At 44.2% G+C, this 15,790-nt stretch overlaps 1 protein-coding gene across 2 annotated transcripts in view; it reads right to left on the bottom strand.

Annotated features, from left to right (window-relative positions):
- Positions 1–379: 379 nt before the first annotated feature.
- The window catches only part of nova2 (NOVA alternative splicing regulator 2), a 65,594-nt gene continuing 50,183 nt past the window's right edge, over positions 380–15,790 (bottom strand). For both annotated transcript variants that reach the window (XM_052525128.1, XM_052525132.1), the window contains one exon: positions 380–3,765. In XM_052525128.1, the coding sequence (XP_052381088.1) occupies positions 2,737–3,765 (1,029 nt within the window). In that variant the 3' untranslated portion in view covers positions 380–2,736. The remainder of the gene's footprint in view (positions 3,766–15,790) is intronic.

Genomic DNA, 15,790 nt, shown 5'->3' with positions numbered 1-15,790 from the left:
TTCCAATGTTGAATACTAGTGAGAGTTCACCATTGGATAGATTTCCTTTACATTACAGTGTCTAAATGTCCAATTGGGGAGATAGGTTCCCTTACCAGACCAAGTTAGATTGTTTAGTGTCAAGCAAAATGTGCCCCCCCCCCTCCTTTGGCATTTTAGAAGTAATCACATTTAGGTGAGCCCGCCATTTTCAGTTAGCTAACAGAATACATCAATTTCAACTGTTTCTGAAAACAGCAAATATGAAAAGGGAAGTCGGACGATTAGAGTATCTTAAAAAAAAGAGCAACCCGGTCAAAATTGGGATAAAACTCCACATACCTCCAACTGTTGTCTTTGAATAGCAAAAGCTGAACATGCACACCTGCCACTCCCCCCACTCCCCCCACCACCACATTACTTTCAATGCCAAATTGAGTCAAAGCGCATCCAAAGCCTCAATCCAGGATCACGGTTTCAACGTAGTGTTTAGAAACACGAATACTCTTTCCTCGTCTTGCATATCTAACTGAGAACTGATATTGTATGCAAATAGACTTTTGTTCATGAGATATGATTACCGTAGTTTCCTGGTATTTTCATGTGTACATTTCCCTGACATAATAATAACAACGCATATGCCTGTGACCAAGCTCCTACAGCACACAGCCCTGACCTCATGGGCAGAGAAAAAGATACCCACACTTCACAGTGCATTAAGATGGACTTCAGTGTACTCCGATTGCAAAAAAAACTAAACAAGATAAAACAAACCAAAACATCTTTAGCAGCTTATAGGTTAGTGGGTAGTATCCATTGCAGGGAGTGTGTAGTGGGAGGTCCCTACAGTTTTCCAAAATCAGAATAACCCACAACTGTTAGACAGACTTGTAGTTAATGCCCAACAGACCGTACCACCTTACATTCCCCCCGTTCATCGTGGACAGAAGAACACTGCTTGATAAGAACAAGTATTAGGGAAAACTACTTCTAAATATGAACTACCTTGAAATAGATCTGTTTGCAATGAGACGGGGCCTGGCAATCTGGTTGGACCCTAGTGAGATCGTTTCAACTATCAACTTTCTCATCTTCAGTGTTTGTATTTTTCAGTAGTATGTACGTATCCTGGCGGGGCCACCACCTCTAGGTTCTAAGTGCTCTTGTTCCTAGTGTCTCGCCTGGCCTGTCTAGACAGTTAAGAGTTATAGTGCCACAGGCAGAAGAGCAGCGCTCGCTGGATATCTCAGTGGAGACGGCTATGGCCCTACAGTCGCAACAACACTTTGGCTTTTCACAATGTTGAGGGACACAGACTAAGCTGGAGAGAGAGGAGAGAAATCTGCGCTCACACAACATTGAAACAACTTCGGGGGTTGACGTTATTAGAGAACTTTGTTCCTGCAAGAATGTGAACGCTGCTCTTGGGCCTGTTGTGCAAGTGGCATTTTTCATTGTGCAGCTATGTATGTATATAGAGACTAGTCTGCTTGATTTCACCGTAATCTGCCATGTAGATATGTTATAATCCCTTTTAGCACTGAAATGTCATCAGAGGGTTTGTGTGTGTGTGTGTGTGTTTTCATGTGAATATTTACTGTCCTGCTCTTTGCTGGATATCAAAGCTAACCCTTCCTCTTCGTCGTCACTGTAGTGGTCCTTATGGTGCAGTTTTTACTGGTCTTAAATAAGACATACTGTATATTACACTACGTGACATACTATTAAATCCACTTAAATTAAACAAATCAAATCAAAAATAGTCTTTACATTCATGTCAACCTGAATTCACAGATTTAAAAAAACAAGGAAAATACCGAACTTGGGTGAAATCATATGAATAAATAATGATGATGATATCTATAATAATCTTAATAATAATCATAATATCAGACTGCAAACCTTGTTGAGAAAAATGCCCCAACCTCTATATGTACTCTTGCGCTACGCTAGAATTCTGACCCAATGAGATGCACCACGCGTCTCTGCCTTCATCCTACATACGAAACACGAGCATCCCATATATAAATACGGAGCGTGGCATAGCATGCATCTGGCTAAATCAGAACCTAAGGCGCGAGGCAATAGGGATAGGAGGGCACATCTCTCAACCTCCTTTGCCCAAAACAGGGGGCTGTGAGAGGGGCGAGGGATGGGGGAAAGGAGGGGAATGTCATCAACTACAGGGATTTTCCTTAGATCTCAAACCAAGCACTTCTTTGCAGTCTTCTCAGACCCTTGTAGGGGGAGGGTGAAAAGTGTGTGGGGGGCAGGGTAAGGGGCAAATTGAAACTGAAGGCAAATCTGAAGAAAAAAAATCAGTGAGCTACACAGGAATGGGGGTGGGGGTGGGGAAGGGGCTGATTCCATGGGGGTCGGCCCCCAGTACCCCCACCGCCCCCCTTTTCCAAACTGCAGCGCGGCAGCATGCCAGTTTAAAATCGCATTCACCACTGTCCGGAGAATACCCAAACAAACAAAAGAACAAAAAGACAAAACAATAAAAAATCCCGAAAGATCAAGACTTAAGTAATAAAAACGTATTTACATTTTACACCTTATTTTCATTTGTATTCCGCATTACACTTTCTCCTCTCTCCGAGCATTTTTTTTGCGTCACATCATTTTTACAATACTGAAACACGAAAAAACGTGTGAACGATCCCTTCCAACATTCTTGCTCTCCTCTCCCTTTCTCTCTCACTTTGCATTACTCCCCAAGCCCCCACTCGTTTTCCTCCATTCCATTCCCTTTTTCTAGCCCACCTTCTGTGGGTTGGTGGCGCGCACACCCTGCTCATACGTGATCCGTTGGCTGATCAGATACTGAGCTGCCTGCGTTGACGCCGGAGAGCCGGTTATGGTAACTTTACGGTTCCGGGTGCCGGGAATGAACTCTCCCTTTTTGGAGATCTGGATCCGTGCTCCAGTCAGCTCCTGGTACTCCACTAGCGTTTTCCCTCCTTTCCCCAAGATGGCTCCTACCAGGTTTTCGGGAACAGCGATCTCCACCACGTCCTTGGCCCCCTCCTGCATCTGCTTCTCAGTGGCCATCAGGGATTGTGCCATCAGCGGGGATGAGGCGCTCAGGTAGCCGTTGGTGGCCCCAGTGGCCGCGGCCAGCGAGCCCAGGGTGAAGCCTCCCAGGGAGGCGGCCTGGTGGCCTGCGCTGGTGGAGGCATCGCTGGCGTAGGATGCCAGGAGGTTTGCAGCGGCAGCCGCGGCGGGGTTAGCGCTAGCCGCTACGGCGGCCAGGACTCCTGAGGCTGCCGCGGGGTTGAGCCCCAGGCCCAGGGAGTTGGTGTTGTAGCCGTAGCTGGCTAACGTGTTGAGGGCCGAGGTGATGGTCAGGAGGTCGTTGCCTGAGAAGCTGGGACCCATGGTGGTGGGGAAGCCGCCCATACTCTGCATGGTGGCCTGACCCAGGAGGCTGGAGGCTGTGGCAGCGGCGGCAGCAGCAGCAGCGGGGTTCACCTCGGCTGAGTTGGCGTAGGGGGAGCCGGTGGGGTTGGAGTTGGCCACAGGGCCAGAGATGTTGGAGTAGCTGATGTTGAGGCAGCTGCTGCTCTGGGGGTCCTCCTGGATCTTCTGAACAATGATCTCCACGGCTTTACGGTTCTGCTCGGGCTCTCCGCTAATGGTGACCACGCGCTCCTGCAGGTTGATGCCCTCTGGTTTTTGGGAGAGCTGCACCCAGGCGCCTGACTGCTCCATGACGGCCTTGACTGTGGCTCCACCTTTACCAATGATCAGACCTGCTGTGCTGTTTGGTACTATCAGCTTGGCCTGGGGAGAGGAGCAGAGAGAGAGGACATAGAGATGGTTACTGCACTGATTTCACACTGCCTTAACATTGTATCTCTACATGACAGAAGTGTGATATCAATTGAATAGAGGAAGGGACTGGGCGAGGGAACGGAATAAAAGAGATAACCAAGATAATAACTTGAAACAACCCAGAACAATAGAGAAGGGCGTAAGATAACAAACAAAGAGTGCGAATAGGGACTATGTTAGAAATAACTGGCAGACAGAGAAAAAGAGAGTGAATCGAGCTTGAAATAAAGGGGCTAGAAAAAGGGAATAGAAGTATAAAAATGGTTATATTCTCCAGATCTTTTTTCAATGCAGTAGCATAGGGGAGAAATAAGAGTGAGCTGTTTTTACTCCTTCGACAAACATTGTAACATTGACAGAGAGAGAGAGTAGTTTCTGGAGAAAAAAAATAGGGAGAGAGAAAGTGTATTTTTCCCCTTTGTTTCCGAGCTGTGAATCCATTATAAAGAGGCTCCTGGTGAAAAGCATCTACTCCCAGGGGTCAGTGTTACCATGGAAACAGCTCCAGCATTCAAGGGGTACTGAATGGGTACTGAATGTCGAAGCGACGCGTAGCAACTAGACCCCCCCCACCCGAATTCACACAAGCGTGCCCACACACACATATACACCTTAAATAATTCTCGATACAACTATGTATATACACGTACTGTATACACAGTATACACACTCACATAAACACCGATATTAAAACATATGCACGCCTTCACTGTCCTTTGTCATTCAACATTAGAAAAAAAGGTGCCAGCTGGGGAGAGTGAGGAGGCGGATTCTTTTTCTTTCTTAATAAGTATGTACTTGATAAGGGCCACAAAGAATTTATGACGCATTAAATGTGCTGTAGTGCTATTTTGAACAAGGGTAGTTTTGCACCAAAGCCAGTCACACAATGTTACAAATGAACCTACTATGCGAGGATGATCAATGAGAGGAGTCTCACAGGGACGCTAATAGTTACCTACAATCTGTCCATGCCGTGCGATGTGGAAACAGTTACAAAACTCTTCTTTTTATTTGAATATTTGAAAATCCATCTTGAATGGTGAAAGAAGAAAAGCAAGTGAGTGTTGGTCGGAGGACAAGGCAAAGAAAGTAAGGAACAAAGAGAGAGAGAGAGAGAGAGAGAGAGAGAGAGAGAGAGAGTGTGTGTGTACAGGGGAAGTATGGGGCTAGTAATTAGCATGGCCTCCATGTTTTTCGCACTGGGTGGCTGGATTTGATCTTTACACTTTCTCAATGTTTGCTGCAGTCCTTCTAAAGACATCAACATTTCTTTACAGAGGCGCTGCTGTGACCTTGATTCTGTAGCCTTGCTGGCCGTGGTACACTGCAGTGAATTTACATAGAAATGGGAAATGAAGAGAAGGCATGGACAGAGAGAGATCAAGACTTGACTTCAAACTATTAAATAGAAAATATTATTTTTGAGTATTTGTAGTAAAATATTTTCTTCACATATTTATTTGTGACAGTGACGGAGAATAATCATGCATTGGAATTGAGGAATTGTTTTATGTTTAGTCCCCATATGGATAAGTGCCATCTAAATTGGTCTTGGCTCAGTGCAATTTCTCATCCAGTTTCTCACAAGCAATTTTCACCACATTCCCCCTAATTTTCATACAAATGTGTGTGGTTCAATGTTGAGGCAAAAATATTTCCCTCTTTTTCACTCAAGTACGTATTAGAGATGGGTTTGAGGATCAAAACACCTGAGTGGGGGAGGAAGAGGTGAAGATTCTCCTAAGAATTATTTTCATCTTCTGCATTGCACATACGCACGCACACACACACACACACACACACACACACACACACACACACACACACACACACACACACACACACACACACACACACACACACACACACACACACACACACACACACACACACACACACACACACACACACACACACACACACAGCTTTTGCATGATGTTGGATTGGATGTGTAATGATTCAGTTGGGACTTGCCTCCTAAAGATTAGAAGCAGCTGAATAGTGCGATGTATAAAACCCATTACTGCTAATGATGAGTCTCTAGGACCACATTCAGTTCTTTAATATTTAATAGATGTTCAAAATTGTAATTGTCTTTCTCTCATAAGTCCTTTACCCCACACGCACTGTTTCGAAAGCATTCATTTTTCTAGTTCCTGGTCACCGTTGAGTTTCCCTCGCTATGTCATGTTTGGCCATTTTAATCTAAAGTAATCGTCCTCATCCCCAAGAGTTATAGCTGACAATCAGATTTTTCGTGTGTGTTTTTTTTATGAAGGGGAGAACATTTGGCCTGTGCGTCGGAGCAAGCTGATTAAAATGTAGGCTCTTTAGAGTGTGGTAAGAATAGAGCAACGTCGGCGGATACGCCAGGCTAATTTAGCTGAATGTGTCTTAATGCAGGCAGACTGAGAATGAAGCCTCCTACCTCTTCCTTCAAAGACAGAGAGCAATAGAGAGAGAGAGAGGGGGGGGTTGTGAAGGAGGATTGGGAGAGGGTATGGGGAGAGCCGAGAGAGAAAGCGAAGATGAGAGAGACCTGCTGCTGTTTCATCAGCCGTGGCTAGTCGTTCATTAGGTTCTGTGGGTTGGGGTGTGGGATGGGAATAGGGGTGAGGAAGGAGGTTGGGGCTGCGCTCATATGGGGACCAGGGATGGGGACCATAATAGCCACGGAGGGTGCTGAGCCATGTAAATATGCTTGAACCAGCTTTCGGAGATAACAAACATGAAAACAAACAAACAAACAAACAAACCACAGAAGTTAACAAGGCCCGTAGCCATCAAAGAGATAAAACATTTGCTAGGCTGCCGCCGCCCCCGATGTAGAAACCACTTCTTTTTCGGTTCCAGGTTTCCATCACATCCATAGCTTGACAGAATGTATTGCTGGAGCAGTACTACACACCCACTGTTCATCACCCCCTCTCCTGGTTTCTCTCGCCATGCTCAGGGATACTGAGAGTCTCAGCTCATGTCATCTCTATGTCAAGGGCTAAGGCTAAACCTAAACCCCCCCCATAGTACTGTTTCAGCAAGGAGCCCAAAGGGTGTTATTCTCTGTGGATGCCAGAACCACACCCCACCCTCCTCTGCCCTCCCCAGTACCCCCAGCTACGTAGGTGTGGGGACACGGAGCAACTGTTCACCCGTGCTCCCTCTGGCCATCCTTTAGACGGGATCTGATCCGTGAGCAGAGGGCTATTTGTACTTTGAAGTTCTAAGCACCAGACTTTAGGTTAATCGCCTGTCTCCTGATCCCCAGGCTTAGCCGCTCCTCTTTGCCTCGTCTGCCTTTCAGTGTGTGGCTCTCTCTCCGAGGCTGGGGAAAAAAAACCTGGTTAAAAATAACACAGAAGCATCACACTGCAGCCGACCAGCCGCTCCGCTCCAAAGGTTGACAAGAACGGTCCCGGGTGATGGACCTTCTTCCGCCCACTGCTCACGCACAATCCAAATCAAATGATGGAATTTAAAAAAAGAATGCGTGCCTGGAACGAGCGCTGTGGCATGAACTCTGGGCCGCTAGCCTGATGTAAAAATTGTATTTTTTGTTTTGTTTTTTTTGTGGCCGTAAGGATTATCCCTGGTGGTCATCTCAACCCATCCCTGTGTCAGTAATGTTAATCCGCTCATTCTCCCTCCATTTCACTGCCTGTCACACTAAGAAAGCTGAATTTAGACACGCTGGTGATATGAAGGGAGTGTGTGACTTTTCTTTCTTTCTGATGACATAGACAAACACAATAGGGTGGAACTGATATCTAAACAGAGAGATACAGTATTTGAGGGGAGGACTTAAAGTGGAACAGACAGCGTTTAAGATACTTTGCAGATATGAAACAAACAGACAATCATAATATTAGTGAAAAATATCAAATTCCCAGTTTATGCTACAAAACCAACTTCATAAGAGGTTAAGAGAATAGATGGATGCAGTTCAATGCATGATTTAGTGCCTTCAGACAGTATTCAGATCCCTTGACATTTTCCACATTTTGTTACCTTACAGCGTTATTCTACAATGGATTAAATATATAAAAAAAGCAATCTCAGCAATCTACACAGAATATGCCACAATGACAAAGCGTAACCAGGTTTTTAGAAAATTGTACATTATTTACATAAGTATTCAGACCCTTTGCAATGAGACTCGAAATTGAGTTCAGATGCATCCTGTTTCCATTGATCATCCTTGAGATGGAGTCCACCTGTGGTAAATTCAATTGATTGGACATTATTTGGAAAGGCAAACACCTGTCTATATAATGTCCCACAGTTGACAGCGCATGTCAGAGCAAAAACCAAGCCATGAGGTCGAAGGAATTGTCCGTAGAGCTCTGAGACAGGATTGTGTCGAGGCATAGATCTGGGGAAGGACACCAAAAAATGTCTGCATCATTGAAGGTCCCCAAGAATACACTGGCCTCCATCATTCTTAAATGGAAGAAGATTGGAACCACGAAGACTCTTCCTAGAGCTGGCCGCTCAGCCAAACTGAGCAATCGGGGAAGAAGGGCCTTGGTCAGAGAGGTAACCAAGAATCGAGAGCTCTGTAGTTCCACTGTGGAGATGGGAGAACCTTCCAGAAGCACAAACATCTCTGCAGCACTCCACCAATCAGGCCGTTATGGTAGAGTGGCCAGACGGAAGCCAATCCTTCGTAAAAGGCAAAAGACAGCCCTCGTGGATTTTGCCAAAAGGCACCTAAAGACCCTCAGGCCATGAAAAACAAGATTCGCTGGTCTGATGAAACCAGAGAATTTGGCCTGAATGCTCAGCTTCACGTCTGGAGGAAACCTGGCACCATCCCTACGGTAAAGTATGGTGTCTCATCATGCTGTGGGGATGTTTTCAGCAGCAGGGACTGGGAGACTAGTCAGGATCGAGGAATGAATGGAGCAAAGTACAGAGATCCTTGTTGAAAACCTGCTCCAGAATGCTCAGGATGTCAGACTAGGGTGAAGGTTCACCTTTGAACAGGACAACAACCCTAAGCACACAGTCAAGACAACGCAGCAGTGGCTCCTGGACAAGTCTCTGAATGTCCTTGAGTGGCCCCGGACTTGAACATGATCAAACATATTTGGAGAGACCTAAAAATAGCTGTGCAGCAATGTTCCCCATCCAACCAGAGAGAGCTTCAGAAGATCTGCAGAGAAGAATGGGAGAAACTCCCCGAACACAGGTTTGCCAAGTTTGTCTTATCACACCCAAGAAGACTCGAGACTGTAAATTCTGCCAAAGGTGCTTCAACAAAGTACTGAGTAAAGGGCCTGAATACTTATGTAAATGTCATATTTCCGTTTTTTAAATTTATAATAAATTAGCAAAAATGTCCTAAAACCTGTTTTTGCTTTGTCACTATGGGGTATTGTGTGTAGATTGATGAGGGGGGAAAAAGGATTTAATACATTTTAGAATTAGGCTGTAACCTAACAAAATGTGGAAAAAGTCAAGGGGTCTGAATACTTTCCAAAGGCACTGTAATTCACCAATATATTTCTTGGTAGTCCAAGTCCATCAGGTTGTAAATCACAGCTGGCCTGATACATTGTTTGCTGCCTCCACCCATTCAGGATGCACTATTTTAGTTTCAACTAGTCAATATTTTGAGCAAATACAGACTGGGAATATCAATACAATCAAACAAGCAAAGGCAATGATCCCAAGTCAGTTGTAACATGGCTAATAGGCTAGCGCACCTGTGTCAAGGCCGTCGGGCCAAATATGATACACAAGCGATTATCAACCGTTGAGTCATGAAGTATTTAGTGCCTGCTGCGCTCGCATAGGTGAATTCGACTTCAATTGCGCTGGTTTCGTGTGTCCTGTTTACAGCATGCAGCAGAGGGGAAATGTGCAGACACATGCCACAGTCCTAGCTAGGCTACTAAAATGTTGCAGTCTGGCATCGTTTTTTAACGCTTGACAATGAATAACCAAAAAAACAAAACATGCAACAAAACACCAAAACATGTTGGCCTATTACAGCAACATTTGAGCAGTAGCCTAGGCTACAGCAATGCTGCATTCAACATCACTGGTGATACATGCAGCGCATTAAAAACAAAAAAAAACATGTTACATGTTTAAACATGTCGTTTAAATGTTACAACAACCTATAGCTACGTTTTTGTTATTTGGAGTTATTAAATACTTTTCGATTAGGGTCGCGGCATATTATGCACATCTGCAAGCCTAGCAGCAAAGGCTGGACAAATACTATTTCTCTCTTTTGTTTTAATATGTTAAAATGCTATATACATGTGGACATTATAAAGGGCCATATCTTTTCGAATAAAACATTGGCCCGCGAATTCGTTGTTTTTCAATACGGCCAGTGCGCCCCTGGGCTAGCGTATCTATTTATTTTGCTAGCTATTTTAGCGAGCTAAAAACATGGAGCCTAACATTTGCCAGCTAGCTGCTGGGAGGAGTGGGTTAGTGACAGACTTTCCCCCCTTCATATTATTGTCGGTGGCGACAGCTAAAGATTCAGGTGTCATTCGTTTGGCTACCAAAGAAATGTGAATCGCTTTACTAGCTAGCTTGCTAGCTATGCTGAACTTGATCGACTGTTATCCACAGTTAGCATATCTCTTAGTTGTCAAATAGATTTGGCATCAAGGGTTTTGCCGGGTTTGAGAACTGGATAGGACGGAAGATGGTGGAAACCAAGGTTTTGTTTGAAACTGCTAGTGAGTCGAGTGAAGCTAATAGCACAGAAAGTGAGAATGAGTGGGTGACAGCGGCGAAGAGAAAGGGAGACAAGACAAGTAAAGCTATGTTGGAAAATAGGAAACCACCAGACTTTTTTGGTCAAAGTCAGGGTTTTGGATCAATGCTACTTGGGAAATACGTTTAATGTCTCCAGGAAAAAAATCTGTCATGTGTGGAGTCGGTGAGAATCACAAGAAGTGGTCTTGTTTACTTTTTTTGTATGTGTCTGCGGTGCAGAAGAAGTGTGTTTTAAGACTCAAAAAGATACCGGAGTGGAAATGTCGTAGCATGGTGCCTATCAAGGGGGTTATTTCTGAGGTGGCACAAGAAATAAAAGCAGAGGATATAACTGAAGACATCGATGGAGTGGTTGATGCACATCGACTGACCTGTATGGTGGACGGAGGGAAAAAGAAATCACTTCATCCATGCTACTGTTCTTTGATGAAGAGTTTCTCCCTTCTCATATAAAGTTAGGATTCATGCGATACCCTGTAAGAGCTTTTGTGCACAAGCCTCTTCAGTGTCATGAATGTAAAATATTTGGTCATGTGTCAATTGTGTGCAGAAGGGAAGAATATCATATGCCAGATGAAAGGAAATGCTGCAACTGTGGAGGTGAACATGTGCCTGAATTCTTGGGGTGCCCTGTTAGGGTGAAGGAGAATGAGGTGGCAAGGGTAAGGAGTGCCCTGTTAGGGTGAAGGAGAATGAGGTGGCAAGGGTAAGGAGTGCCCTGTTAGGGTGAAGGAGAATGAGGTGGCAAGGGTAAGGAGTGCCCTGTTAGGGTGAAGGAGAATGAGGTGGCAAGGGTAAGGAGTGCCCTGTTAGGGTGAAGGAGAATGAGGTGGCAAGGGTAAGGAGTGTCCAGCGTGCCTCCTATCTGAAGGCAGTGAGAAAATTGGAAGGAACGAGTGGTGGGGAAGAAGCAATGGTAGTAAAGCCACCACAACCAGTGAAGGTCTCTTATCAAATGAGGGATAGTGAAATGCTACATGATAAAAAGGTCAACTTTGTATTATTTATTGCAATGGTCATAAACTGAGAAGAGAAGAAGTCTAAGAAGAAGAAGAATCATTGTGAATGCCGCTGACCATTTCTTTGGGTCTTCATGATTTCACAGCCGAGGACGTGCAAGAAATCCTGTCGGTGAATGTAGCCCCATCACAGGTCCCTGAGCCTGTGTAGGGATATATTTTGGAGTGGATATGTCGGGATGTATTTTGGAATGGAACGTGATTGAAGAAGTGTGATGGGTTTTGTTAGTTGACGTGTTTTATTTTGTACGACGTCGTTTTCCCCATTTCCCAAAATGTTATTTTTTTGTTTCTTATTCAATACCCCGTCCAGCCGGTGGCGGTAGTGCAGCATTAACATTGGATGCCAACCGCAGTTAAACCCCCATCAAAGAAGAAGAAGGTTTGGCTTTGATCAAATAGACGGGCAGGCAGGCAAGTTCCCATTCAGTTGTCAAAACGTGGGTTAGGACAAGCATGCATTGGCAGCCAAGCTGCAGAAGGACGAGCAGTCTGCTGTTCGCTGTCGTTTATCAGTGCAATTTTGACAGCTAACTAGCTGAACAAGTCTGAGAAGGTTTGTCTAAAGATCCCTTGTTAGATTGTTTGCTCATCTCGCTCTGGCTAGCATTAGTTGTTGATCGTGTTCGTGTTGATGTGCATAAGAGACTGAGGGATAGATAGCCTACCTTTTCATGGTTATCTGATAAATGGGGCTTTGAAGATCCCAAATGTAAGAGGACTACCTTGCTATTAACATATTTGCAGAAATCCATTCAGGTGTATTTTGTGGCTTTTGGTGAATGTGTTAATGTGATCTAATGTCACGCCGTTGCTACTGCCTGTAAACACACAATTCAGTTCAAAATGGCAGGCCGTGTGGCAAATGGCTTATTTGCATATAGGCCTACTGTAGCTATGATTGGCTGTGGCGCACTGGTCTGTGTAGACTTCGGTCCAGAACAAGACAGAGGTTTTTTTTGGGGGGGGGGGGGCTTATTTACTGCAGTGTCTATTAATTGTCCAAACGCACGACCGCTCTCCCACTCTATATTGCTATAGAAATTTCACAAATGCCATACTAGACGTCATTCCCAGATATTCTATGTGTTTATGAAACCGCTGAAATGACCATATCTAAGTGCTCGTGTGTCAGAAAATGTAAAAAAAAAAAAATAAAAAAAAAATATATATATATATATATTCTTCATGGGGGTGTATATGAACAGATTTTAATAAGATTTCATGTTGCTAAAAGTTCCACTTTAACTGTATTAAGAAAGCAGTGAATTTGACATGGATTGTGATCTAAAATAGGATCTTAATTACATTATTTGGATCAGTATATTCACATATACTCTAATATACAGTACATGAACATATGCATGTGTGTTGCACACCAACTTTGCTCAGATTCGTGGCTGGCTCTGACCCCAAACCTGGGCCCTCGATCATGTATTAAGTGACCTCATGAGGCCTGCCATCTAACAAGTGCTGATGAGGGCAAAAATAGCCTGTCCTTGTGGGGCTGAGGTGGGGCCACGTCCGTCCAACCGAGAGGAGCCTCAGTGTGCTGCTGAGCCGGGCCGATGGGCTGCTCCACCAGGACATGTTCACTCACAGACCCTAACACGCTGTGACAACATGGAGCGGTTAAGAGAGAGAGAGAGAGGACTGAGAGGAAGACCTTCTCCTTCCAGTTCCAACGGAAACAGGGCTGATGCTGTGTTCAGGCTTTTAGCCTTGGAAGTACCATTCAACCTTAAGTAATACAACACCACTGTCCACTTAGCCCCCTCACGGCTTTCATTAACAGAAGAATCCTGAGCTGCGGCACAGCTGATAGAGAATTTTAAGTCACTAGGGAATGGCAGTGTGTTTTGAGGCTGGGCTGGGAAGCCCATGTCAAACACTATCCAACCAGAGGAGGCGATGGATGACACGTTCAGAAATGTTGGCGACCACAATCTTATCGGATTGTTTGTACAGACATCTCTTCTCACATTGGATTACAATAACTCAGAACCCTGGTGTGCCACTGGGAAGGAAAGTTGCTCTTTTCTCACGCATATTTAATAAAAGGGGATTAGTAATGAATTGTTCTAGTATCCATGGCAACTGCTGACCTCCATCCTCCATCTTGGTCCCATTCCCAGTCCAAGCCTTGCAGACAGACATTAAATTGTGGCTACACATTTATTAATTTAAAAAAATTACAATACAAAATATACACATACAAACAGCATACAGAAGCACACAAACATCAATGACATCACACCTGCCCAGACCCACCTGCTCACACCCCCATCCCCAGCACCCGCATCAGTCTCCACCACATGGCCTCAAACTGCACCATTTTGTTTCTCTCCACGCCCACGTACTTTCAACATTTAGATAATAAATAAAGCATTTGACCTTTCCATTGTGTTAACGATTGAGGATTGGTTAATGTCCTGTTTTTAAGTATACGTTTAGGCTATACATTTAAAATGCTGGACATATCACATACACACACATACAAATACAAAATTAACACCAGACGTTAGTGTCGCTTCCACAAAAGCCTGATCTAAACCTGATCTAATATTCCTCTCCACACATACTGTAAAGCAGCAGATGGATAAACGTGTAATTCATAAACATAAAACACTCTCCTTCAAAGGACCTCTCCCTCCCAACTACACACACGCATGGAAGCACGCTTCACACACACATCCATACAAAGTGGCAAATGCGTCCTTCCTTCCTAAGAGATTTAACCCAACATTTACGGGTGCACATCCTTGTCAAACAACAAATATATTGTAGTGCCTCTCTCCGCCGGCTTTCCTACGAATGGGATCGATACTTGGCGGAGGAAGTGACCTTTTCCTGAGCCAGCTGATGCATCTGAAGGTTAAAAACGGCATTAAACTATTTTCTGCTGGCCATCGGTCCTCCTGAGACAAGGCTGGAGAGGGAGGGGGTGGAGGGTTGTTGGACAGGTTGCACTGCTCAGTTTTCTTTTTTCATACGTTACAGCGATTTTCCCTGATGTAGCTTTTAATTTAGGAGACGAACGGTCCACTCTGCTTGCGCTAGGCCCGGTTGTATGGATTAGCCGGCGCTGTGTGCTGTTCCAATGAGAACAGTTATTAGATACAGGATGCTGGGTAATGAAATAGACTGGGCTTGGTGGAGTTGCGGAGGGAAGGTTGGGCTGAAACGGCGCAGCCACTTAAAGCAATCACTTACAGTGATGTCATTACAATGAAAGAGAACCTCTGCGTCACCACTGAGTGAGGGAGCATTTTAAGAGTTGAGGTTTATGGCTCACTAAAGCTTTTGAGAGATTAGGCCAAAGAAAGATAGTTTACTGCGTAGCATCTTCATGGTCGCTTAAATGTTAATTTTCTGAACCGTTAAGAATATAAATGTTACTGTTTCTGACCCACAAGAGTAAGATCTAACTTTCAATCCCTAAAGAACTAAATCCCTAAAACACAATTCCTTGTGTTTAACCACCCAACCTCAGTTACAATACCAGTCAAAAGTTACTCATTTAAGTGTTTTTGTTGATTTTTACTATTTTATACATTATAGAATAATAGTGAAGACATCAAAACTATGAAATAATACATATGGAATCATGTAGTAACCAAAGAAGTGTTAAACAAATTGAAATTTGAGATTCTTCAAAGTAGCCACCCTTTGCTTTGATGACAGCTTTGCACACTATTGGCATTCTCTCAACCAGCTTCATGAGGTAGTCACCTGGAATGCATTTCAATTAACAGGTGAGCCAATCAGTTGAGTTGGGACAAGGTAGGGGTGATATACAGAGGTTTGCCCTATTTGGTAAAATACCAAGTCCATATTATGGCAAGAACAGCTCAAATAAGCAATGAGAAACGACAGTCCATCATTACTGACATGAAGGTCAGTCAATGTGGAAAATGTCAAGAACTTATAAAGTTTATTCAAGTGCAGTTGCAAAAACCATCAAGCACAATGATGATACTGGCTCTCATGAGGATTGCCACAGGAAAGGAAGACCCAGCGTTACCTTTGCTGCAGAGGACAGGTTCATTAGAGTTAACTGCACCTCAGATTGCAGCCCAAATAAATGCTTCACAGAGTTCAAGTAACAATTACATCTTAACATCAACTGCAGAGCAAAGGAAAAGCAGCCAACAAGTGCTATATGTGGGAACTCCTTCAAGATTTTTGGAAAAGAATTCCTCATGAAGCTA

Source organism: Oncorhynchus keta, chromosome 1 (genome assembly GCF_023373465.1).
Source record: "Oncorhynchus keta strain PuntledgeMale-10-30-2019 chromosome 1, Oket_V2, whole genome shotgun sequence".
NCBI lineage: Eukaryota > Metazoa > Chordata > Actinopteri > Salmoniformes > Salmonidae > Oncorhynchus > Oncorhynchus keta.
The sequence above is the reverse complement of the archived record's forward strand: the minus strand, read 5'-3'. Positions and strand labels throughout refer to the sequence as shown.